The sequence below is a fragment of the Hyperolius riggenbachi genome, chromosome 4 (assembly GCF_040937935.1).
Source record: "Hyperolius riggenbachi isolate aHypRig1 chromosome 4, aHypRig1.pri, whole genome shotgun sequence".
NCBI classification, from domain to species: Eukaryota; Metazoa; Chordata; class Amphibia; order Anura; family Hyperoliidae; genus Hyperolius; species Hyperolius riggenbachi.
The window spans coordinates 4,663,802-4,690,525 of NC_090649.1; the positions used below are offsets into that span (position 1 = coordinate 4,663,802).

Genomic DNA, 26,724 nt, shown 5'->3' on the forward strand with positions numbered 1-26,724 from the left:
TTCCTAGTTCTTCTCCAAGTCTGATGTTCCCAGCTGTATGCCATTTATTGTATATGATGGTTTACCAAAACAAACCGAACAAACAAACACAGAACATTTATATTACGCTTTTCTCCTGGTGGACTCAAAGCGCCATACCAGTGGCATGTCCAAGGTGCGTGACTTTACCTTTATCTATAATAAATCTGCCATGTGCCTGCCCATATGGCCACAGTGTCTAGATCCTGTTGTAATAGGTCCCTATCAGTCTAATCCTGCATAATTCTATATCATGTGTAAAGATGGCAGCATGAAGGTGGAGCTCACAGTGCAGCGCTGCAGTGCGCTATGTCAGACAATATCATTCATTGTTAATACGGCTCATTTATATTGTAAAGGTATGTTCACCTCTAGAAATGTGCAGTGCTGTGTGGTGGAATCCATACCACATAATGTGTGTGTTAGCAGGTGCAGTGAAGCATACTTTCTATTTACTGTGGGCTTCACTGTATGCATCCCACCACATATATATTATTATTATTATTTTAGTATTCACATAGCGCTGGCATCTTCTGCAGCATTCAAATCCCTGCACAATCTGGGCCCTGGATACATGAAGGACCTGCTGAAGCTGCACCACACCTCTCACAACCTCAGATCAGCAAGTTCTATAAACTTGGTCACTCCCAGAGTGCACCTCAAAAAATCTGGAGACAGAGCCTTCTGTCATGCTGCCCCTACTCTTTGAAACTCCCTGCCACACCCAGTAAAGACAGCACCATCCCTGGAGCTATTCAAATCCAGACTGAAAAGCCACCTGTTTAGCCTGGCATTTCCAGATTTATAAAATGTCTTCCTCTGTACCACGATGGTCGGAGCCATGCTTATGCGCTTTGAGTCCCACGGGAGAAAAGCGCTTTACAAATGTTATTTGTTGCTGTTGTTGTAGCTGTACAGAGCAGTACTAGGCTGAAATTTCACATCGAAATTCGCAATCACGCATCATAATTGAAATGCGGAATCTTAGAGAAAATCATTATTCATTTTGTATGTAATAGTAATATTGAATCATTTTGTGTAACTTTGCGTAATTTTGCTACATATGTAAAGCAGAATAGTGGTTATAAGTCAAAACAGGAATGTTTCGAAGAGACCTTGTAGTTTTTGAGTAAATTGATTTTATAAATGCAAACAACAATGGTTTTAAACTTATTTTTCAGAGTTTTAAAACCATTTTTTCTTTGTATTTTTAAAATCGATTTTCTCAAAGACTACAAGGTCTTTTTGGAAATAATTTTTGTCGTCTTCTACGCATTTCCTAACATATGGAGCAATTTTGGTGTCAATAGCATGTATATGGGCTTTGCTATTTCCTGCTAAACTTGGCATGACATTACGTGAAAATTAATAAAAATGTTACGCGAAATTACGAAATACTATACAAAATCATTTGAATACACAAATCGTAATTACGTATAGGCGTAACTGCAAAAATGTACTCAAAATTGTGAGTAATCGTAATTTACTAATTACGTTCATCACTGGTACAGTCTATATATTGTGTCTTCCCCCTTTATCTGTCCCTCAAAAGAGCTCACAATCTATTCCCTACCATAGTCACATGTGTATGTATGTATTGTGTAGTGTATGTATCAGAGGAGCTCACAATCCATTCCCTACCATAGTCACATGTGTATGTATGTATGGTGTAGTGTATGTATCAGAGGAGCTCACACTCTAATCCTTACCATAGTCACATGTGTATGTATGTATGGTGTAGTGTATGTATCAGAGGAGCTCACACTCTAATCCTTACCATAGTTATATGTCTATGTATGTATGGTGTAGTGTATGTATCAGAGGAGCTCACACTCTAATCCTTACCATAGTCATATGTCTATGTATGTATGGTGTAGTGCATGTATCAGAGGAGCTGACACTCTAATCCTACCATAGTTATATGTCTATGTATGTATGGTGTAGTGTATGTATCAGAGGAGCTCACACTCTAATCCTTACCATAGTCACATGTGTATGTATGTATGGTGTAGTGTATGTATCAGAGGAGCTCACACTCTAATCCTTACCATAGTTATATGTCTATGTATGTATGGTGTAGTGTATGTATCAGAGGAGCTCACACTCTAATCCTTACCATAGTTATATGTCTATGTATGTATGGTGTAGTGTATGTATCAGAGGAGCTGACAATCTAATCCTTACCATAGTCATATGTCTATGTATGTATGGTGTAGTGTATGTATCAGAGGAGCTCACACTCTAATCCCTACCAAAGTCACATGTCTATGTATGTATGGTGTAGTGTATGTATCAGAGGAGCTCACACTCTAATCCTACCATAGTTATATGTCTATGCATGTATGGTGTAGTGTATGTATCAGAGGAGCTCACACTCTAATCCCTGCCATAGTCATATGTCTATGTATGTATGGTGTAGTGTATGTATCAGAGGAGCTCACACTCTAATCCCTACCATAGTTATATGTCTATGTATGTATGGTGTAGTGTATGTATCAGAGGAGCTCACACTCTAATCCTTACCATAGTTATATGTCTATGTATGTATGGTGTAGTGTATGTATCAGAGGAGCTCACACTCTAATCCTTACCATAGTCATATGTCTATGTATGTATGGTGTAGTGCATATATCAGAGGAGCTCACACTCTAATCCCCACCATAGTTATATGTGTATGTATGTATGGTGTAGTGTATGTATCAGAGGAGCTCACACTCTAATCCTTACCATAGTCATATGTCTATGTATGTATGGTGTAGTGTATGTATCAGAGGAGCTCACACTCTAATCCTACCATAGTTATATGTCTATGTATGTATGGTGTAGTGTATGTATCAGAGGAGCTCACACTCTAATCCTTACCATAGTTATATGTCTATGTATGTATGGTGTAGTGTATGTATCAGAGGAGCTCACACTCTAATCCTTACCATAGTCATATGTCTATGTATGTATGGTGTAGTGTATGTATCAGAGGAGCTCACAATCTAATCCTTACCATAGTTATATGTCTATGTATGTATGGTGTAGTGTATGTATCAGAGGAGCTCACACTCTAATCCTACCATAGTCATATGTATATGTATGTATGGTGTAGTGTATGTATCAGAGGAGCTCACACTCTAATCCCTACCATAGTTATAGGTCTATGTATGTATGGTGTAGTGTATGTATCAGAGGAGCTCACACTCTAATCCTACCATAGTCATATGTATATGTATGTATGGTGTAGTGTATGTATCAGAGGAGCTCACACTCTAATCCTACCATAGTTATATGTCTATGTATGTATGGTGTAGTGTATGTATCAGAGGGGCTCACACTCTAATCCCTACCAAAGTCACATGTCTATGTATGTATGGTGTAGTGTATGTATCAGAGGAGCTCACACTCTAATCCCTGCCAAAGTTATAGGTCTATGTATGTATGGTGTAGTGTATGTATCAGAGGAGCTCACACTCTAATCCTTACCATAGTTATATGTCTATGTATGTATGGTGTAGTGTATGTATCAGAGGAGCTCACACTCTAATCCTTACCATAGTTATATGTCTATGTATGTATGGTGTAGTGTATGTATCAGAGGAGCTCACACTCTAATCCCTACCACAGTCATATGTGTATGTATGTATGTATGGTGTAGTGTATGTATCAGAGGAGCTCACACTCTAATCCTTACCATAGTCACATGTGTATGTATGTATGGTGTAGTGTATGTATCAGAGGAGCTCACACTCTAATCCTTACCATAGTTATATGTCTATGTATGTATGGTGTAGTGTATGTATCAGAGGAGCTCACACTCTAATCCTACCATAGTTATATGTCTATGTATGTATGGTGTAGTGTATGTATCAGAGGAGCTCACACTCTAATCCCTGCCATAGTCATATGTCTATGTATGTATGGTGTAGTGTATGTATCAGAGGAGCTCACACTCTAATCCCTACCATAGTTATAGGTCTATGTATGTATGGTGTAGTGTATGTATCAGAGGAGCTCACACTCTAATCCTACCATAGTCATATGTATATGTATGTATGGTGTAGTGTATGTATCAGAGGAGCTCACACTCTAATCCTACCATAGTTATATGTCTATGTATGTATGGTGTAGTGTATGTATCAGAGGAGCTCACACTCTAATCCTTACCATAGTTATATGTCTATGTATGTATGGTGTAGTGTATGTATCAGAGGAGCTCACACTCTAATCCTTACCATAGTTATATGTCTATGTATGTATGGTGTAGTGTATGTATCAGAGGAGCTCACACTCTAATCCCTGCCATAGTCATATATCTATGTATGTATGGTGTAGTGTATGTATCAGAGGAGCTCACACTCTAATCCTTACCATAGTCATATGTCTATGTATGTATGGTGTAGTGCATGTATCAGAGGGGCTCACACTCTAATCCCTACCATAGTTATATGTCTATGTATGTATGGTGTAATGTATGTATCAGAGGAGCTCACACTCTAATCCTTACCATAGTTATATGTCTATGTATGTATGGTGTAGTGTATGTATCAGAGGAGCTCACACTCTAATCCTACCATAGTCATATGTATATGTATGTATGGTGTAGTGTATGTATCAGAGGAGCTCACACTCTAATCCTACCATAGTCATATGTATATGTATGTATGGTGTAGTGTATGTATCAGAGGAGCTCACACTCTAATCCTACCATAGTTATATGTCTATGTATGTATGGTGTAGTGTATGTATCAGAGGGGCTCACACTCTAATCCTTACCATAGTTATATGTCTATGTATGTATGGTGTAGTGTATGTATCAGAGGAGCTCACACTCTAATCCTTACCATAGTCATATGTCTATGTATGTATGGTGTAGTGTATGTATCAGAGGAGCTCACACTCTAATCCTTACCATAGTTATATGTCTATGTATGTATGGTGTAGTGTATGTATCAGAGGAGCTCACACTCTAATCCTACCATAGTCATATGTATATGTATGTATGGTGTAGTGTATGTATCAGAGGAGCTCACACTCTAATCCTACCATAGTTCTATGTCTATGTATGTATGGTGTAGTGTATGTATCAGAGGGGCTCACAATCTAATCCTTACCATAGTTATATGTCTATGTATGTATGGTGTATAGCATGTATCAGAGGAGCTCACAATCTAATCCTTACCATAGTCATATGTCTATGTATGTATGGGTGTAGTGTATGTATCAGAGGAGCTTACACTCTAATCCTACCATAGTCATATGTATATGTATGTATGGTGTAGTTTATGTATCAGAGGAGCTCACAATCTAATCCTTACCATAGTTATATGTCTATGTATGTATGGTGTAGTGTATGTATCAGAGGAGCTCACACTCTAATCCTTACCATAGTTATATGTCTATGTATGTATGGTGTAGTGTATGTATCAGAGGAGCTCACACTCTAATCCTTACCATAGTTATATGTCTATGTATGTATGGTGTAGTGTATGTATCAGAGGAGCTCACACTCTAATCCTTACCATAGTTATATGTCTATGTATGTATGGTGTAGTGTATGTATCAGAGGAGCTCACACTCTAATCCTACCATAGTCATATGTCTATGTCTGTATGGTGTAGTGTATGTATCAGAGGAGCTCACACTCTAATCCCTGCCATAGTCATATGTCTATGTATGTATGGTGTAGTGCATGTATCAGAGGAGATCACAATCTAATCCTACCATAGTTATATGTCTATGTATGTATGTATGGTGTAGTGTATGTATCAGAGGAGCTCACACTCTAATCCCTACCATAGTTATATGTCTATGTATGTATGGTGTAGTGTATGTATCAGAGGAGCTCACACTCTAATCCTACCATAGTCATATGTATATGTATGTATGGTATAGTGTATGTATCAGAGGAGCTCACACTCTAATCCTACCATAGTTATATGTCTATGTATGTATGGTGTAGTGTATGTATCAGAGGAGCTCACACTCTAATCCCTACCACAGTCATATGTGTATGTATGTATGTATGGTGTAGTGTATGTATCAGAGGAGCTCACACTCTAATCCTTACCATAGTCACATGTGTATGTATGTATGGTGTAGTGTATGTATCAGAGGGGCTCACAATCTAATCCTTACCATAGTTATATGTCTATGTATGTATGGTGTAGTGCATGTATCAGAGGAGCTCACACTCTAATCCTACCATAGTTATATGTCTATGTATGTATGGTGTAGTGCATGTATCAGAGGAGCTCACACTCTAATCCCTGCCAAAGTTATAGGTCTATGTATGTATGGTGTAGAGTATGTATCAGAGGAGCTCACACTCTAATCCCTGCCATAGTCATATGTCTATGTATGTATGGTGTAGTGTATGTATCAGAGGAGCTCACACTCTAATCCCTACCATAGTTATATGTCTATGTATGTATGGTGTAGTGTATGTATCAGAGGAGCTCACACTCTAATCCCTACCACAGTCATATGTGTATGTATGTATGTATGGTGTAGTGTATGTATCAGAGGAGCTCACACTCTAATCCTTACCATAGTCACATGTGTATGTATGTATGGTGTAGTGTATGTATCAGAGGAGCTCACACTCTAATCCTACCATAGTTATATGTCTATGTATGTATGGTGTAGTGTATGTATCAGAGGAGCTCACACTCTAATCCTTACCATAGTCATATGTCTATGTATGTATGGTGTAGTGTATGTATCAGAGGAGCTCACACTCTAATCCTTACCATAGTCATATGTCTATGTATGTATGGTGTAGTGTATGTATCAGAGGAGCTCACACTCTAATCCTACCATAGTCATATGTATATGTATGTATGGTGTAGTGTATGTATCAGAGGAGCTCACACTCTAATCCTACCATAGTTATATGTCTATGTATGTATGGTGTAGTGTATGTATCAGAGGGGCTCACACTCTAATCCTTACCGTAGTTATATGTCTATGTATGTATGGTGTAGTGTATGTATCAGAGGAGCTCACACTCTAATCCTTACCATAGTCATATGTCTATGTATGTATGGTGTAGTGTATGTATCAGAGGAGCTCACACTCTAATCCTTACCATAGTTATATGTCTATGTATGTATGGTGTAGTGTATGTATCAGAGGAGCTCACACTCTAATCCTACCATAGTCATATGTATATGTATGTATGGTGTAGTGTATGTATCAGAGGAGCTCACACTCTAATCCTACCATAGTTATATGTCTATGTATGTATGGTGTAGTGTATGTATCAGAGGGGCTCACAATCTAATCCTTACCATAATTATATGTCTATGTATGTATGGTGTATAGCATGTATCAGAGGAGCTCACAATCTAATCCTTACCATAGTCATATGTCTATGTATGTATGGTGTAGTGTATGTATCAGAGGAGCTCACACTCTAATCCTACCATAGTCATATGTATATGTATGTATGGTGTAGTGTATGTATCAGAGGAGCTCACAATCTAATCCTTACCATAGTTATATGTCTATGTATGTATGGTGTAGTGTATGTATCAGAGGAGCTCACACTCTAATCCCTACCATAGTTATATGTCTATGTATGTATGGTGTAGTGTATGTATCAGGGGAGCTCACACTCTAATCCTTACCATAGTCATATGTTTATGTATGTATGGTGTAGTGTATGTATCAGAGGAGCTCACACTCTAATCCCTACCATAGTTATATGTCTATGTATGTATGGTGTAGTGTATATATCAGAGGAGCTCACACTCTAATCCTTACCATAGTTATATGTCTATGTATGTATGGTGTAGTGTATGTATCAGAGGAGCTCACAATCTAATCCTTACCATAGTTATATGTCTATGTATGTATGGTGTAGTGTATGTATCAGAGGAGCTCACACTCTAATCCTTACCATAGTTATATGTATATGTATGTATGGTGTAGTGTATGTATCAGAGGAGCTCACACTCTAATCCTTACCATAGTTATATGTCTATGTATGTATGGTGTAGTGTATGTATCAGAGGAGCTCATACTCTAATCCTTACCATAGCTATATGTCTATGTATGTATGGTGTAGTGTATGTATCAGAGGAGCTCACACTCTAATCCTTACCATAGCTATATGTCTATGTATGTATCGTGTAGTGTATGTATCAGAGGAGCTCACACTCTAATCCTTACCATAGCTATATGTCTATGTATGTATGGTGTAGTGTATGTATCAGAGGAGCTCACACTCTAATCCTTACCATAGTCATATGTCTATGTATGTATGGTGTAGTGTATGTATCAGAGGAGCTCACACTCTAATCCTTACCATAGTCATATGTCTATGTATGTATGGTGTAGTGTATGTATCAGAGGGGCTCACACTCTAATCCCTGCCATAGTCATATGTCTATGTATGTATGGTGTAGTGTATTTATCAGAGGAGCTGACACTCTAATCCCTGCCATAGTCATATGTCTATGTATGTATGGTGTAGTGTATGTATCAGAGGAGCTCACAATCTAATCCTTACCATAGTCATATGTCTATGTATGTATGGTGTAGTGCATGTATCAGAGGGGCTCACACTCTAATCCCTGCCATAGTTATATGTCTATGTATGTATGGTGTAATGTATGTATCAGAGGAGCTCACACTCTAATCCTTACCATAGTCACATGTCTATGTATGTATGGTGTAATGTATGTATCAGAGGAGCTCACACTCTAATCCTTACCATAGTTATATGTCTATGTATGTATGGTGTAGTGTATGTATCAGAGGAGCTCACAATCTAATCCTTACCATAGTCATATGTCTATGTATGTATGGTGTAGTGTATGTATCAGAGGAGCTCACACTCTAATCCTTACCATAGTCACATGTCTATGTATGTATGGAGTAATGTATGTATCAGAGGAGCTCACACTCTAATCCTTACCATAGTTATATGTCTATGTATGTATGGTGTAGTGTATGTATCAGAGGAGCTCACAATCTAATCCTTACCATATTCATATGTCTATGTATGTATGGTGTAGTGTATGTATCAGAGGAGCTCACACTCTAATCCCTGCCAAAGTTATAGGTCTATGTATGTATGGTGTAGTGTATGTATCAGAGGAGCTCACACTCTAATCCCTGCCATAGTCATATGTCTATGTATGTATGGTGTAGTGTATGTATCAGAGGAGCTGACACTCTAATCCCTGCCATAGTCACATGTGTATGTATGTATGGTGTAGAGTATGTATCAGAGGAGCTCACACTCTAATCCTTACCATAGTTATATGTCTATGTATGTATGGTGTAGTGCATGTATCAGAGGAGCTCACACTCTAATCCCTACCATAGTTATATGTCTATGTATGTATGGTGTAGTGTATGTATCAGAGGAGCTCACACTCTAATCCTTACCATAGTTATATGTCTATGTATGTATCGTGTAGTGTATGTATCAGAGGAGCTCACACTCTAATCCTTACCATAGTCATATGTCTATGTATGTATGGTGTAGTGTATGTATCAGAGGAGCTCACACTCTAATCCTTACCATAGTTATATGTCTATGTATGTATCGTGTAGTGTATGTATCAGAGGAGCTCACACTCTAATCCTTACCATAGTCATATGTCTATGTATGTATGGTGTAGTGTATGTATCAGAGGAGCTCACACTCTAATCCCTGCCATAGTCATATGTCTATGTATGTATGGTGTAGTGTAGGTATCAGAGGAGCTGACACTCTAATCCCTGCCATAGTCACATGTGTATGTATGTATGGTGTAGTGTATGTATCAGAGGAGCTCACACTCTAATCCTTACCATAGTCACATGTGTATGTATGTATCGTGTAGTGTATGTATCAGAGGAGCTCACACTCTAATCCCTACCATAGTTATAGGTCTATGTATGTATGGTGTAGTGTATGTATCAGAGGAGCTCACACTCTAATCCCTACCAAAGTCACATGTCTATGTATGTATGGTGTAGTGTATGTATCAGAGGAGCTCACACTCTAATCCTTACCATAGTTATATGTCTATGTATGTATGGTGTAGTGTATGTATCAGAGGAGCTCACACTCTAATCCTTACCATAGTCACATGTGTATGTATGTATCGTGTAGTGTATGTATCAGAGGAGCTCACACTCTAATCCCTACCATAGTTATAGGTCTATGTATGTATGGTGTAGTGTATGTATCAGAGGAGCTCACACTCTAATCCCTACCAAAGTCACATGTCTATGTATGTATGGTGTAGTGTATGTATCAGAGGAGCTCACACTCTAATCCTTACCATAGTCATATGTCTATGTATGTATGGTGTAGTGTATGTATCAGAGGAGCTCACAATCTAATCCCTACCAAAGTCACATGTCTATGTATGTATGGTGTAGTGTATGTATCAGAGGAGCTCACACTCTAATCCCTGCCATAGTCACATGTCTATGTATGTATCGTGTAGTGTATGTATCAGAGGAGCTCACACTCTAATCCTTACCATAGTCACATGTGTATGCAGGGCCGGTCCTGGACTTTCTGCTGCCTGACGCAAAGATCGTAAAGGCGCCCCCCCCCCCCAATATTTCTACATAACATTACATCCCCCACACAACCGACCGTGGCCGTGAAGGAAAGCCTGAGTGACGCAGCAAAGTGAGTGACTGACTCACCAGGGATTGGGTCTCCCTCCGGGTCTGGCGGCGGCGAAGGGCGGGCATCCGCATCCAGCATGCATCCTGCACTGGCAGGGGACAGACGGCTGCGGTCTGCAGCGGGCATGCTCCATCTCGGATCTGAGGGATCTCGCGCTGGGCCAGTGAGCGGCGGCCGGCGGCAGCCAGCCAGCCTCATCATCATCATCGTCACGTCGGCGGCGCTCACTGCTCAGTGACTGACCATGACAATCAGCCGCAGCCAGGGCAGCAGAGCGGGCGGCAGCCGCCGCCATCAAATCAGCAGGCTTAGGCACTAGGCAGCGTCACCAGCGTGCTGCCTTGGAGGAGACAGGAGAGGCTGCAGAGCTCGGAGTCGTCGGACTCGGAGGCCGGCGGCAACAGTGCAGTTTCTAGGCTAAAATGCACCCATGGCGAGGGTGTAAAAATTGCGCCCCCCCGGTATAGGTAGCCAGCTATAGGTCCCCCCCGAGTATAGGTGGCCAGGCATGGGTGAGCCAGTAAAGTTGCCCCCAGTATAGGTTAGCCAGGTAGTTGCCTCCAGTATAGGTAGCCAGTATAGTTGCCCCCAGTATATGTTAGATAGGCAGGCACCCCCCCCCCCCCCGTCCCGGTATAAGTTAGATAAGTAGGTGCCCCCAGTACAGGTTAGCTAGGTAGGTGCCTCCAATATAGGTAGCCAGTATAGTTGCCCCCAGCATAGGTTAGATAGGTAGGTACCCCCAGTATAGGTTAGTTAGGTAGGTGCCCCCAGTATAGGTAGCCAGTATAGTTGCCACCTGTATAGGCTAGCTAGGTAGGTAGGTGCCCCCAATACAGGTTAGATAGGTGCCCCCAGTATAGGTTAGATAGGTAGCTTCCCCCCAGTATAGGTTAGATTAGGTTGCTGCCCCCCAGTACAGGTTAGATTAGGTAGGTGCCCCCCAGTATAGGATAGATAGGTAGCTGCCCCCAGTACAGGTTAGATTAGGTAGGTGCCCCCCAGTATAGGATAGATAGGTAGCTGCCCCCCAGCATAGGTTAGATATGTAGCTGCCCCCCAGTATAGGTTAGATAGGTAGCTGCCCCCCAGTATAGGTTAGATAGGTAGCTGCCCCCCAGTATAGGTTAGATAGGTAGCTGCCCCCCAGTATAGGATAGATAGGTAGCTGGCCCCCAGTATAGGTTAATTAGGTAGGTGCCCCCCAGTATAGGATAGATAGGTAGCTGCCCCCAGTACAGGTTAGATTAGGTAGGTGCCCCCCAGTATAGGATAGATAGGTAGCTGGCCCCCAGTATAGGTTAGATTAGGTAGCTGCCCCCCAGTATAGGATAGATAGGTAGCTGGCCCCCAGTATAGGTTAGATTAGGTAGGTGCCCCCCAGTATAGGATAGATAGGTAGGTGCCCCCAGTACAGGTTAGATTAGGTAGGTGCCCCCCAGTATAGGATAGATAGGTAGCTGGCCCCCAGTATAGGTTAGATTAGGTAGGTGCCCCCCAGTATAGGATCGATAGGTAGCTGCCCCCAGTACAGGTTAGATTAGGTAGGTGCCCCCCAGTATAGGATAGATAGGTAGCTGGCCCCCAGTATACGTTAGATTAGGTAGCTGCCCCCCAGTATAGGATAGATAGGTAGCTGGGCCCCAGTATAGGTTAGATTAGGTAGCTGCCCCCCAGTATAGGATAGATAGGTAGGTGCCCCCAGTACAGGTTAGATTAGGTAGGTGCCCCCCAGTATAGGATAGATAGGTAGCTGGCCCCCAGTATAGGTTAGATTAGGTAGGTGCCCCCCAGTATAGGTTAGATAGGTAGCTGCCCCCAGTATAGGTTAGATAGGTAGCTGCCCCCCAGTATAGGATAGATAGGTAGCTGGCCCCCAGTATAGGTTAGATTAGGTAACTGCCCCCCAGTATAGGATAGATAGGTAGCTGCCCCCAGTACAGGTTAGATTAGGTAGGTGCCCCCCAGTATAGGATAGATAGGTAGCTGGCCCCCAGTATAGGTCAGATTAGGTAGGTGCCCCCCAGTATAGGATAGATAGGTAGGTGCCCCCAGTACAGGTTAGATTAGGTAGGTGCCCCCCATTATAGGATAGATAGGTAGCTGGCCCCCAGTATAGGTTAGATTAGGTAGGTGCCCCCCAGTATAGGATCGATAGGTAGCTGCCCCCAGTACAGGTTAGATTAGGTAGGTGCCCCCTAGTATAGGATAGATAGGTAGCTGGCCCCCAGTATACGTTAGATTAGGTAGCTGCCCCCCAGTATAGGATAGATAGGTAGCTGGCCCCCAGTATAGGTTAGATTAGGTAGGTGCCCCCCAGTATAGGATAGATAGGTAGGTGCCCCCAGTACAGGTTAGATTAGGTAGGTGCCCCCCAGTATAGGATAGATAGGTAGCTGGCCCCCAGTATAGGTTAGATTAGGTAGGTGCCCCCCAGTATAGGATAGATAGGTAGCTGGCCCCCAGTATAGGTTAGATTAGGTAGGTGCCCCCCAGTATAGGATAGATAGGTAGCTTCCCCCAGTATAGGTTAGATTAGGTAGGTGCCCCCCAGTATAGGATAGGTAGCTTGCCCAGTATAGGTTAAGTAGGTAGGTGCCCCCTCATAATGGCGGAGGGGGGAGCCAGAGCTGCGGTGAGGGCAGCCCGACCTCTCCCTCCCTCTCCCCGGGCCGCCCTCCATGCTCCCCCCTCGGAGTGCAGGAAGCAGAGCTAGCGCGCAGGGAAGCGCTGCTGTACACAGCTGTTACTCACCTCCCTGGATCCGATCGCCGCTCCCGCCCTGCTGGTCTCCTCTCTGCAATGTAGCCGCTGCTGATACACACACGGCTGAAGCAGCCACGTGTGTATCAGCCGGCTAGGCAGAGAGGAGACCAGCAGGGCGGGAGCGGCGATCGGATCCAGGGAGGTGAGTAACAGCTGTGTACAGCAGCGCTTCCCTGCGCGCTAGCTCTGCTTCCTGCACTCCGAGGGGGGAGCATGGAGGGCGGCCCGGGGAGAGGGAGGGAGAGGTCGGGCTTCCCTCACCGCAGCTCTGGCTCCCTCGGTCCCTCCGCCATCACACTCACAGCCATGTCATCTGGTGCCGCCCCTCCACTTCCTGCCGCCTGAGGAACCCGCCTCACCCCGCCTCATGGGCGGGCCGGCCCTGTGTGTATGTATGTATCGTGTAGTGTATGTATCATAGTCTAGGGCCAATTTAGGGAATGTAGCAGTTCTGAAGGCTGACAGAGGAGTACCAAAGTCCTAACTGAATGAGCAACTGGAGAGGCACAGGAAGGAGGGGATGGACTGAGGATCAGGAAGATGCTATGGGATCCACAGCTTTCTATCTACTTAGGTGTGGCTCAAACTTAAAGTGACTTTCCTCACTTCAGATTTTTCTTTAACTATATTAAAACATTTAAGCACCGAAAAATAACTAATATAACACAATTTAGTTTTGAAGCCAAGTTAACCACTTCACCTAACAGGAAGCATGCATGCTATATGGGCGGGGCTTATCTTATGTCAGTTATATGGCAGTATGAGCGTACATTCCCGCCTGCAGTGGTAGCAGCATGATGCTCTCTACTCCTCCCCTTCAGAACTTCCCCATCACATATGAAGGCATACATGCTATATGGGCGGGGCTTATCTCATGTCAGTTTCATGGCAGTATGAGCGTACATTCCCACCTGCAGCGGTAGCAGCATGATGCTCTCTGCTCCTCCCCTTTCAGAACGTCCCCATCACATATGGAAGCATGCATGCTATATGGGCGGGGCTTATCTCATGTCAGTTACATGGCAGTTTGAGCGTACATTCCCGCCTGCAGCGGTAGCAGCATGATGCTCTCTGCTCCTCCCCCTTCAGAACTTCCCCAACACATATGGAGGCATGCATGCTATATGGGCGGGGCTTATCTCATGTTACTTACATGGCAGTATGAGCGTACATTCCCGTCTGCAGCGATAGCAGCATGATGCTCTCTGCTCCTCCCCCTTCCGAACTTTCCCCATCACATATGGAAGCATGCATGCTATATGGGCGGGGCTTATCTCATGTTACTTACATGGCAGTATGAGCGTACATTCCCGCCTGCAGTGGTAGCAGCATGATGCTCTCTGCTCCGCCCCCTTCAGAACTTTCCCCATCACATATGGAAGCATGCATGCCATATGGGCGGGGCTTATCTCATGTTACTTACATGGCAGTATGAGCGTACATTCCCGTCTGCAGCGATAGCAGCATGATGCTCTCTGCTCCTCCCCCTTCAGAACTTCCCCAACACATATGGAGGCATGCATGCTATATGGGCGGGGCTTATCTCATGTTACTTACATGGCAGTATGAGCGTACATTCCCGTCTGCAGCGATAGCAGCATGATGCTCTCTGCTCCTCCCCCTTCCGAACTTTCCCCATCACATATGGAAGCATGCATGCTATATGGGCGGGGCTTATCTCATGTTACTTACATGGCAGTATGAGCGTACATTCCCGCCTGCAGTGGTAGCAGCATGATGCTCTCTGCTCCGCCCCCTTCAGAACTTTCCCCATCACATATGGAAGCATGCATGCTATATGGGTGGGGCTTATCTCATGTTACTTACATGGCAGTATGAGCGTACATTCCCGCCTGCAGCGGTAGCAGCATGATGCTCTCTGCTCCTCCCCCTTCAGAACTTTCCCCATCACATATGGAGGCATACATGCTATATGGGCGGGGCTTATCTCATGTCACTTACATGGCAGTATGAGCGTACATTCCCGTCTGCAGCGATAGCAGCATGATGCTCTCTGCTCCTCCCCCTTCAGAACTTTCCCCATCACATATGGAGGCATACATGCTATATGGGCGGGGCTTATCTCATGTCACTTACATGGCAGTATGAGCGTACATTCCCGTCTGCAGCGATAGCAGCATGATGCTCTCTGCTCCTCCCCCTTCAGAACTTCCCCAACACATATGGAGGCATGCATGCTATATGGGCGGGGCTTATCTCATGTTACTTACATGGCAGTATGAGCGTACATTCCCGTCTGCAGCGATAGCAGCATGATGCTCTCTGCTCCTCCCCCTTCCGAACTTTCCCCATCACATATGGAGGCATGCATGCTATATGGGCGGGGCTTATCTCATGTTACTTACATGGCAGTATGAGCGTACATTCCCGTCTGCAGCGATAGCAGCATGATGCTCTCTGCTCCTCCCCCTTCAGAACTTCCCCAACACATATGGAGGCATGCATGCTATATGGGCGGGGCTTATCTCATGTTACTTACATGGCAGTATGAGCGTACATTCCCGTCTGCAGCGATAGCAGCATGATGCTCTCTGCTCCGCCCCCTTCAGAACTTTCCCCATCACATATGGAAGCATGCATGCCATATGGGCGGGGCTTATCTCATGTTACTTACATGGCAGTATGAGCGTACATTCCCGCCTGCAGTGGTAGCAGCATGATCCTCTCTGCTCCTCCCCCTTCAGAACTTTCCCCATCACATATGGAGGCATACATGCTATATGGGTGGGGCTTATCTCATGTTACTTACATGGCAGTATGAGCGTACATTCCCGCCTGCAGGGGTAGCAGCATGATGCTCTCTACTCCTCCCCTTCAGAACTTCCCCATCACATATGGAAGCGTGCATGCTATATGGGCGGGGCTTATCTCATGTCACTTACATGGCAGTATGAGCGTACATTCCCGCCTGCAGTGGTAGCAGCATGATGCTCTCTGCTCCTCCCCCTTCAGAACTTTCCCCATCACATATGGAAGCATGCATGCCATATGGGCGGGGCTTATCTCATGTTACTTACATGGCAGTATGAGCGTACATTCCCGCCTGCAGCGGTAGCAGCATGATCCTCTCTGCTCCTCCCCCCTCAGAACTTTCCCCATCACATATGGAAGCATGCATGCTATATGGGCGGGGCTTATCTCATGTCACTTACATGGCAGTATGAGCGTACATTCCCGTCTGCAGCGATAGCAGCATGATGCTCTCTGCTCCTCCCCCTTCAGAACTTCCCCAACACATATGGAGGCATGCATGCTATATGGGCGGGGCTTATCTCATGTTACTTACATGGCAGTATGAGCGTACATTCCCGTCTGCAGCGATAGCAGCATGATGCTCTCTGCTCCTCCCCCTTCCGAACTTTCCCCATCACATATGGAGGCATGCATGCTATATGGGCGGGGCTTATCTCATGTTACTTACATGGCAGTATGAGCGTACATTCCCGTCTGCAGCGATAGCAGCATGATGCTCTCTGCTCCTCCCCCTTCAGAACTTCCCCAACACATATGGAGGCATGCATGCTATATGGGCGGGGCTTATCTCATGTTACTTACATGGCAGTATGAGCGTACATTCCCGTCTGCAGCGATAGCAGCATGATGCTCTCTGCTCCGCCCCCTTCAGAACTTTCCCCATCACATATGGAAGCATGCATGCCATATGGGCGGGGCTTATCTCATGTTACTTACATGGCAGTATGAGCGTACATTCCCGCCTGCAGTGGTAGCAGCATGATCCTCTCTGCTCCTCCCCCTTCAGAACTTTCCCCATCACATATGGAGGCATACATGCTATATGGGTGGGGCTTATCTCATGTTACTTACATGGCAGTATGAGCGTACATTCCCGCCTGCAGGGGTAGCAGCATGATGCTCTCTACTCCTCCCCTTCAGAACTTCCCCATCACATATGGAAGCGTGCATGCTATATGGGCGGGGCTTATCTCATGTCACTTACATGGCAGTATGAGCGTACATTCCCGCCTGCAGTGGTAGCAGCATGATGCTCTCTGCTCCTCCCCCTTCAGAACTTTCCCCATCACATATGGAAGCATGCATGCCATATGGGCGGGGCTTATCTCATGTTACTTACATGGCAGTATGAGCGTACATTCCCGCCTGCAGTGGAAGCAGCATGATGCTCTCTGCTCCTCCCCTTCAGAACTTTCCCCATCACATATGGAGGCATACATGCTATATGGGTGGGGCTTATCTCATGTTACTTACATGGCAGTATGAGCGTACATTCCCGCCTGCAGGGGTAGCAGCATGATGCTCTCTACTCCTCCCCTTCAGAACTTCCCCATCACATATGGAAGCGTGCATGCTATATGGGCGGGGCTTATCTCATGTCACTTACATGGCAGTATGAGCGTACATTCCCGCCTGCAGTGGAAGCAGCATGATGCTCTCTGCTCCTCCCCCTTCAGAACTTTCCCCATCACATATGGAGGCATACATGCTATATGGGCGGGGCTTATCTTATGTCACTTACATGGCAGTATGAGCGTACATTCCCGCCTGCAGGGGTAGCAGCATGATGCTCTCTGCTCCTCCCCTTTCAGAACTTCCCCATCACATATGGAAGCGTGCATGCTATATGGGCGGGGCTTATCTCATGTCAGTTACATGGCAGTATGAGCGTACATTCCCGCCTGCAGTGGTAGCAGCATGATGCTCTCTACTCCTCCCCTTCAGAACTTCCCCATCACATATGAAGGCATACATGCTATATGGGCGGGGCTTATCTCATGTCACTTACATGGCAGTATGAGCATACATTCCCGCCTGCAGTGGAAGCAGCATGATGCTCTCTGCTCCTCCCCCTTCAGAACTTCCCCATCACATATGGAGGCATACATGCTATATGGGCGGGGCTTATCTCATGTCACTTACATGGCAGTGTGAGCGTACATTCCCGCCTGCAGCGGTAGCAGCATGATGCTCTCTGCTCCTCCCCCTTCAGAACTTCCCCAACACATATGGAGGCATGCATGCCATATGGGCGGGGCTTATCTCATGTTACTTACATGGCAGTATGAGCGTACATTCCCGTCTGCAGCGGTAGCAGCATGATGCTCTCTGCTCCTCCCCCTTCAGAACTTCCCCATCACATATGGAGGCATACATGCTATATGGGTGGGGCTTATCTCATGTTACTTACATGGCAGTATGAGCGTACATTCCCGCCTGCAGTGGTAGCAGCATGATGCTCTCTGCTCCTCCCCCTTCAGAACTTCCCCAACACATATGGAGGCATACATGCTATATGGGTGGGGCTTATCTCATGTTACTTACATGGCAGTATGAGCGTACATTCCCGCCTGCAGTGGAAGCAGCATGATGCTCTCTGCTCCTCCCCTTCAGAACTTCCCCATCACATATGGAGGCATACATGCTATATGGGCGGGGCTTATCTCATGTTACTTACATGGCAGTATGAGCGTACATTCCCGCCTGCAGTGGAAGCAGCATGATGCTCTCTGCTCCTCCCCTTCAGAACTTCCCCAACACATATGGAGGCATGCATGCCATATGGGCGGGGCTTATCTCATGTTACTTACATGGCAGTATGAGCGTACATTCCCGTCTGCAGCGGTAGCAGCATGATGCTCTCTGCTCCTCCCCCTTCAGAACGTCCCCATCACATATGGAAGCATGCATGCTATATGGGTGGGGCTTATCTCATGTTACTTACATGGCAGTATGAGCGTACATTCCCGCCTGCAGTGGTAGCAGCATGATGCTCTCTGCTCCTCCCCCTTCAGAACTTCCCCAACACATATGGAGGCATACATGCTATATGGGTGGGGCTTATCTCATGTTACTTACATGGCAGTATGAGCGTACATTCCCGCCTGCAGTGGAAGCAGCATGATGCTCTCTGCTCCTCCCCTTCAGAACTTCCCCATCACATATGGAGGCATACATGCTATATGGGCGGGGCTTATCTCATGTCACTTACATGGCAGTATGAGCGTACATTCCCGCCTGCAGTGGTAGCAGCATGATCCTCTCTGCTCCTCCCCCTTCAGAACTTTCCCCATCACATATGGAAGCATGCATGCTATATGGGCGGGGCTTATCTCATGTTACTTACATGGCAGTATGAGCATACATTCCCGCCTGCAGGGGTAGCAGCATGATGCTCTCTGCTCCTCCCCTTTCAGAACTTCCCCATCACATATGGAGGCATGCATGCCATATGGGCGGGGCTTATCTCATGTTACTTACATGGCAGTATGAGCGTACATTCCCGCCTGCAGTGGTAGCAGCATGATGCTCTCTACTCCTCCCCTTCAGAACTTCCCCAACACATATGGAGGCATGCATGCTATATGGGCGGGGCTTATCTCATGTTACTTACATGGCAGTATGAGCGTACATTCCCGCCTGCAGTGGAAGCAGCATGATGCTCTCTGCTCCTCCCCTTCAGAACTTCCCCATCACATATGAAGGCATACATGCTATATGGGCGGGGCTTATCTCATGTTACTTACATGGCAGTATGAGCGTACACTCCCGCCTGCAGCGGTAGCAGCATGATGCTCTCTGCTCCTCCCCCTTCAGAACTTTCCCCATCACATATGGAAGCATGCATGCCATATGGGCGGGGCTTATCTCATGTTACTTACATGGCAGTATGAGCGTACATTCCCGCCTGCAGTGGTAGCAGCATGATGCTCTCTGCTCCTCCCCCTTCCGAACTTTCCCCATCACATATGGAAGCGTGCATGCTATATGGGCGGGGCTTATCTCATGTCAGTTACATGGCAGTATGAGCGTACATTCCCGCCTGCAGTGGTAGCAGCATGATGCTCTCTGCTCCTCCCCCTTCAGAACTTTCCCCATCACATATGGAAGCATACATGCTATATGGGCGGGGCTTATCTCATGTCAGTTACATGGCAGTATGAGCGTACATTCCCGCCTGCAGTGGAAGCAGCATGATGCTCTCTGCTCCTCCCCCTTCAGAACTTCCCCATCACATATGGAGGCATACATGCTATATGGGCGGGGCTTATCTCATGTCACTTACATGGCAGTATGAGCGTACATTCCCGCCTGCAGGGGTAGCAGCATGATGCTCTCTGCTCCTCCCCTTTCAGAACGTCCCCATCACATATGGAGGCATGCATGCCATATGGGCGGGGCTTATCTCATGTTACTTACATGGCAGTATGAGCGTACACTCCCGCCTGCAGCGGTAGCAGCATGATGCTCTCTGCTCCTCCCCTTCAGAACTTCCCCATCACATATGGAAGCGTGCATGCTATATGGGCGGGGCTTATCTCATGTCACTTACATGGCAGTATGAGCGTACATTCCCGCCTGCAGTGGTAGCAGCATGATGCTCTCTGCTCCTCCCCCTTCAGAACTTCCCCAACACATATGGAGGCATGCATGCTATATGGGTGGGGCTTATCTCATGTTACTTACATGGCAGTATGAGCGTACATTCCCGCCTGCAGCGGTAGCAGCATGATGCTCTCTGCTCCTCCCCTTCAGAACTTTCCCCATCACATATGGAGGCATACATGCTATATGGGCGGGGCTTATCTTATGTCAGTTACATGGCAGTATGAGCGTACATTCCCGCCTGCAGTGGAAGCAGCATGATGCTCTCTGCTCCTCCCCTTCAGAACTTCCCCAACACATATGGAGGCATACATGCTATATGGGTGGGGCTTATCTCATGTTACTTACATGGCAGTATGAGCGTACATTCCCGCCTGCAGTGGAAGCAGCATGATGCTCTCTGCTCCTCCCCTTCAGAACTTCCCCATCACATATGGAGGCATACATGCTATATGGGCGGGGCTTATCTCATGTCACTTACATGGCAGTATGAGCGTACATTCCCGCCTGCAGTGGTAGCAGCATGATCCTCTCTGCTCCTCCCCCTTCAGAACTTTCCCCATCACATATGGAAGCATGCATGCCATATGGGCGGGGCTTATCTCATGTTACTTACATGGCAGTATGAGCGTACATTCCCGCCTGCAGGGGTAGCAGCATGATGCTCTCTGCTCCTCCCCCTTCAGAACTTTCCCCATCACATATGGAGGCATGCATGCTATATGGGCGGGGCTTATCTCATGTTACTTACATGGCAGTATGAGAGTACATTCCCGTCTGCAGCGGTAGCAGCATGATGCTCTCTGCTCCTCCCCCTTCAAAACTTTCCCCATCACATATGGAGGCATACATGCTATATGGGTGGGGCTTATCTTATGTTACTTACATGGCAGTATGAGCGTACATTCCCGCCTGCAGTGGTAGCAGCATGATGCTCTCTGCTCCTCCCCCTTCAGAACTTTCCCCATCACATATGGAGGCATACATGCTATATGGGTGGGGCTTATCTTATGTTACTTACATGGCAGTATGAGCGTACATTCCCGTCTGCAGCGGTAGCAGCATGATGCTCTCTGCTCCACCCCTTCAGAACTTTCCCCATCACATATGGAGGCATGCATGCTATATGGGCGGGGCTTATCTCATGTTACTTACATGGCAGTATGAACGTACATTCCCGCCTGCAGTGATAGCAGCATGATGCTCTCTGCTCCTCCCCCTTCAGAACTTTCCCCATCACATATGGAAGCGTGCATGCTATATGGGCGGGGCTTATCTCATGTCACTTACATGGCAGTATGAGAGTACATTCCCGCCTGCAGCGGTAGCAGCATGATGCTCTCTGCTCCGCCCCCTCAGAACTTTCCCCATCACATATGGAAGCGTGCATGCTATATGGGCGGGGCTTATCTCATGTCACTTACATGGCAGTATGAGCGTACATTCCCGCCTGCAGCGGTAGCAGCATGATGCTCTCTGCTCCTCCCCCTTCAGAACTTTCCCCATCACATATGGAGGCATGCATGCTATATGGGTGGGGCTTATCTCATGTTACTTACATGGCAGTATGAACGTACATTCCCGCCTGCAGCGGTAGCAGCACTTCAGTGAGCCAGGACACTGGTCATCTCGGTGACATTCGTGGGTTAATGGTGGCTCGCTGCTGCAGAGGGTGTGGTCATATATCGGGCAGGAACCAGATTTTACTGCAGGGAAAAAAATGGATGTCAATAAAAATGCAGTCATCTATTGGAGTACGCTGAGTGGAGAAACTGTTCACTGCAAGTAAGCTATGCTTGTGCTAGAAATCGGAACTCACCTGCCAGCGCAGACTCATCCTGTGTGTTCCCGTCATGTTCTTTGTTAGACTTATTAGATGGAGAGCTAACAGAGATGTTGCTGCCAGCCAGTGGCAGCTCTGGGTATTGCAGCACGATTTTCCTGGCTCAGAGCCAGTCCACACTAGGTCCGGAAACGTATCCGTGGCTGCGTTTTTCAAACCTGATGAAAAACGGAGTCCCGGATACTAATGTTGATAATAGCAGTCAGCCTCACCCAAGTAAAAAACGGATCCGTCTGCGTTTGCGGGGATCCGTTTTCAAAACCTGAACGGAAGGTCCGGATCTGCTGCATTTTCACGCAACGGATCAGAACCACGGATACACGCAGGGGTAGTGAAAGTAATGAGAAAACGCATCTCCAGCTCCACAGGCAAAAAACTGATGTTAAAATGGATAGCCTGAGCTTTATGATTGGCCCAAAAAAATCCTCCCACTCCTTCCTAATGATGGAGACGTTTTCTGTCAGGGAAAAACCTGAACGGAAACTGATACAAAACTGATGCAAAACTGATGCACTTTCATCAGTTTGCAGTACGGTGGGTACTTCCCCTGATCCGGACTGCAGTGTCCGTCCTGCAACCGGGTCTAGTGTGGACCCACTCTCACTCTGGGATAATTATTTTCCTGGTGAGCCTGTTTTGCATATGCTCTCTGATTGGTCTCTCCCTGTCTGAGCTCCATGCCCGTGATAGTGGCTAGTAGTAGTAAGCTGCTGGAGGTTATTTGGATTGTCCACCGGTTATGGCCTTTGCCTTACCTTTGGCTACATGTTTTATTGCCGCCTGAAAAGACCTTTTGCTATTACCGGCTACTTATCTGCAGGGGAGCTCGGATACCCCTTTTTAAAATCCGGATTGATTCAGATCCGGATACCCAGATATCCAGATCCGAATTGGATATCCAAATCCAAACGTTCTGATATCCGCGTACATGTGAATATCCGAACGCATTATCCGGGATATCCGGGCGGATTCGGATATTCGGATAGAAAACCGGAAGTGGCCTTTAAATTGCTTCTAAAACGTTTTTTAGGGTAAATTAGGCAAGTAGCATCATGTTTTTTTTTTTAAAAGAAAAACACTAATTGATTATGTGGGGACTTCAAATACGAAAAAATAAATAAAATGGCTGTAAATTAACATTAGGCCTAGGTTCCAGTCAGGGGTCATGCAGCCCACATTAGGCTCGATTAACAAAGCGGTGCTAACCTACTTAAAACATCTTGGGCCTGATTCACAAAGCGGTGCTAACAGTTAGCACGCTGGTGAAAAGCCCTTTATCATGCCTAAACTGGCTTTTCACCAGCGTGGTGCAATGGTTATCACGCCTAAAGTCTCTAACTGGGTTAGCACCGCTTTGTGAATCGAGCCCCTAAAGTCTTTAGACGTGCTAACCAGGGTGCTAAGTAGGTTAGCACCGGATTTCTCAATCAGATCGCGCGCTAACTTTGCGCGCGCAAAGTTTTACGCGTGCAAAGTCTTATGCGCGCTAAGTCCCATAGGCTTTAATGGGCACTTCGCGCGGAGTTTTACGCACATAAAGTTTTGCGCGCGTAAAACTCGTTTAGACGTGCTAAGGGGGTTTTCACAGGCGTGCTAACAGTTAGCACCACTTTGTGAATCAAGCCCATTGTGTGCAAAGTCCAACTGCACAACTGGGACATCACAGTTTTCAGCTCAGACATCTCAAAAAAATTAAAGCTATTGTAGTGGCATAATAGCTGGTGGCAGTGGCAGGCTATTGTAGTGGGGTAATAGCTGGTTGCAATGGCAGAAGATATAGTTCTGTGTGGACCCTGGTGTTGGTGGGTACCACAGACAGCAGCAGCAGGAGGAGTAGGTAGATGCAGCTATTGTAGTGGCGTAGTAGCTGGTGGCAGTGGCAGACGATATAGTTCTGTGTGGACCCTGGTGGTGGTGGGTACTACAGACAGGAGCAGCAGGAGGAGTAGGTAGATGCACCCTGGTGGTGGGAGTAGCACAGGCAGCAGGAGACAGGAGGAGGAGTAGAAGTGTAACCTGTGGCAGGCAGCATAGATATTCCATCCTGGCACCTAGTGTTTTGGTACCATGGCACAGGTTCCAGGAAGCGGTCGTACTGCCGCAGTTGGGGCCTCCCCACAACTCGGACAGCATAGTTATCAGCCCAGACACCTCCCAAAAAATTACACAGCAATTGTGTGTTTAGATAGTTCACCATGGCATCTAGTGTGTAGGTACCACGGCTGTAAAAATGTTTTTTGAACCAGGCAGTTTATTTCTCAAGACGGAGCCAGGAGGTTGTGGTGGTACAGGGTGGTAAGGCAGGCAGTGATTTCCAGCCACCTCATTTCCCCCTCCTCTTGCCAACAACAGGGGCCAGGAATTCACCAACCACCCAAGCTGGTTTATTTTGAGAAAAGTCAGTCTTTCCACAGACTGGGTGGACAGACGAGAGCGCTTCTCGGTGACCACACCACCGTCCGCACTGAAGCACCTCTCGGACTTCCAGGGCGTACTGCGCTAGCTTGCCTCAAATATCCAGGTGCTTGAACCAGTAATCCAAGGGGTCCACAGGGGTGTCGCTGTCAAGCCCGCTGTAGGACCCCATGTAGTCTGCCACCATCTGGGTAAGGCGCTGGTTCTGGCTTGGATAGCCACATGCTGCTGCTGCAGGCACCTCCTCAGTCAGCAGCTGTACCGGCGTGGCATACAGCGCCTTTGTGAGAGACAGCAGGTTTGATGGGCGCCTGCTGCTGATGGAGGCAGGCACCTGCTGCTGTGCTGGCTGGACTGTGACAGCAGGGAGGGGGGAGGCTGGGGGAAGGCTTCCTCCAAGCGCCGAACCAGGGACCCCTGCAAGTCCCTCATTTGGCCCACACGGTCTCCTCCTGCAGGCAGGAACTGATGCAGCTTCCCCTTCAGCCATGGGTCCAGCATCAGGGTGATCCAGATGTCCTCCTGAGCAGTGAGCATGCATCTTCTTCACCCTTGGGTCACTGCGCAGGCACTGTAGCATGTGCGCTGCCATGGGGAAGAAGGTTGCCATCTGGTGACACAGAATCATCACCCCCAGTGCTTTCCTCCTCCTCTGACTCCTGAGCCTCCCCCTACTCTCTCCACCCCCGCACTACTGCAGCTGCACCCAGGTGTGCCTCCTCATCCTCAAGGTCAGGGACCTCCAACTCATCAAACTGCAAGTCCTCTTCAACTTCCTCCTCCTGCCACACAGAGGTGGACTGTGCAGGTGGCTGCTGCTCCTACTGGATCAAGGCTGCCTCTCCCACTTTCAGCAGAGCATAGAGGGCCTTGTCCAGCATGCACACCATGGTCACCCACTCACACACCGATGCACGGTCCCGACTGGCCATGTTGGTGGCCTCCAGGAAGGGTGCCAGCACCAAGCACACCAGCTGCATTTTCCCCACTCAGCATTGAGGATGATGTCCGGGAGGTGGGTGGTGCCGGTCCCGAACACGGTGTCATTGGCCTTGGCTTTGGTCAGGTACTGGTTGACAGCCCGCCTCTGTTCAACCAGACGTTCCAACACAGCCAGGATGGAATTCTACCGTGTTGGAATGTCTATGATCAGATGGTGCTGTGGCAGGTTCAGCTCCTTCTGCACGCCTTCCAGGGACACTGAGGCACCGCCAGAGCGGCGGAAATAACCCACCGTTTTCCTAGCCGCTTTCAAAAGTGGGTCCATCCTCTGGTAGGTGCTCAGAAATTTCTGCACCACCAGGTTCAGGACGTGGGCCAGACAGGGGATGTGGGTGAGGTCTACCCAGTGGATGGCAGCAACAAGGTTGACCCCATTGTCGGACACCACCTCTCCAACTCTGAGGCCTCTGGGGGTCAGCCAACCTTAGGGTGACCAGGCGTCCTCTTTTCCCCGGACAGGTCCTCTTTTTCAGACCAGTCTGGGGCATCCGGAGGGCTTTTTTAAATGTCTGGGTATGTCGGCATAAAGAGGTGTTTGGGAGCCAAACACGAACCAGCTCTTTGGGAGCCGAGCGGCCAAGCGCAAGCCAGAAGAGCCGATGCTTTCTAAAGAGCCAGAATTCCCATCACTAGACTGAGTCTCAGTCTAGTGACGGGAATTCCGGCTCTTTAA

At 46.9% G+C, this 26,724-nt stretch overlaps 2 protein-coding genes across 2 annotated transcripts in view; one reads left to right on the top strand and one right to left on the bottom strand.

The window, feature by feature from the left end:
- LOC137570295 (vomeronasal type-2 receptor 26-like) overlaps positions 1–26,724 on the top strand; it is a 297,760-nt gene that overhangs the window by 7,412 nt on the left and 263,624 nt on the right. The window lies entirely within an intron of this gene.
- The window catches only part of LOC137570293 (WAP four-disulfide core domain protein 5-like), a 56,205-nt gene that overhangs the window by 865 nt on the left and 28,616 nt on the right, over positions 1–26,724 (bottom strand). Inside the window, exon 2 of the mRNA XM_068278925.1 lies at positions 22,351–22,497. Within this exon, the coding sequence (XP_068135026.1) occupies positions 22,351–22,497 (147 nt within the window). The remainder of the gene's footprint in view (positions 1–22,350; positions 22,498–26,724) is intronic.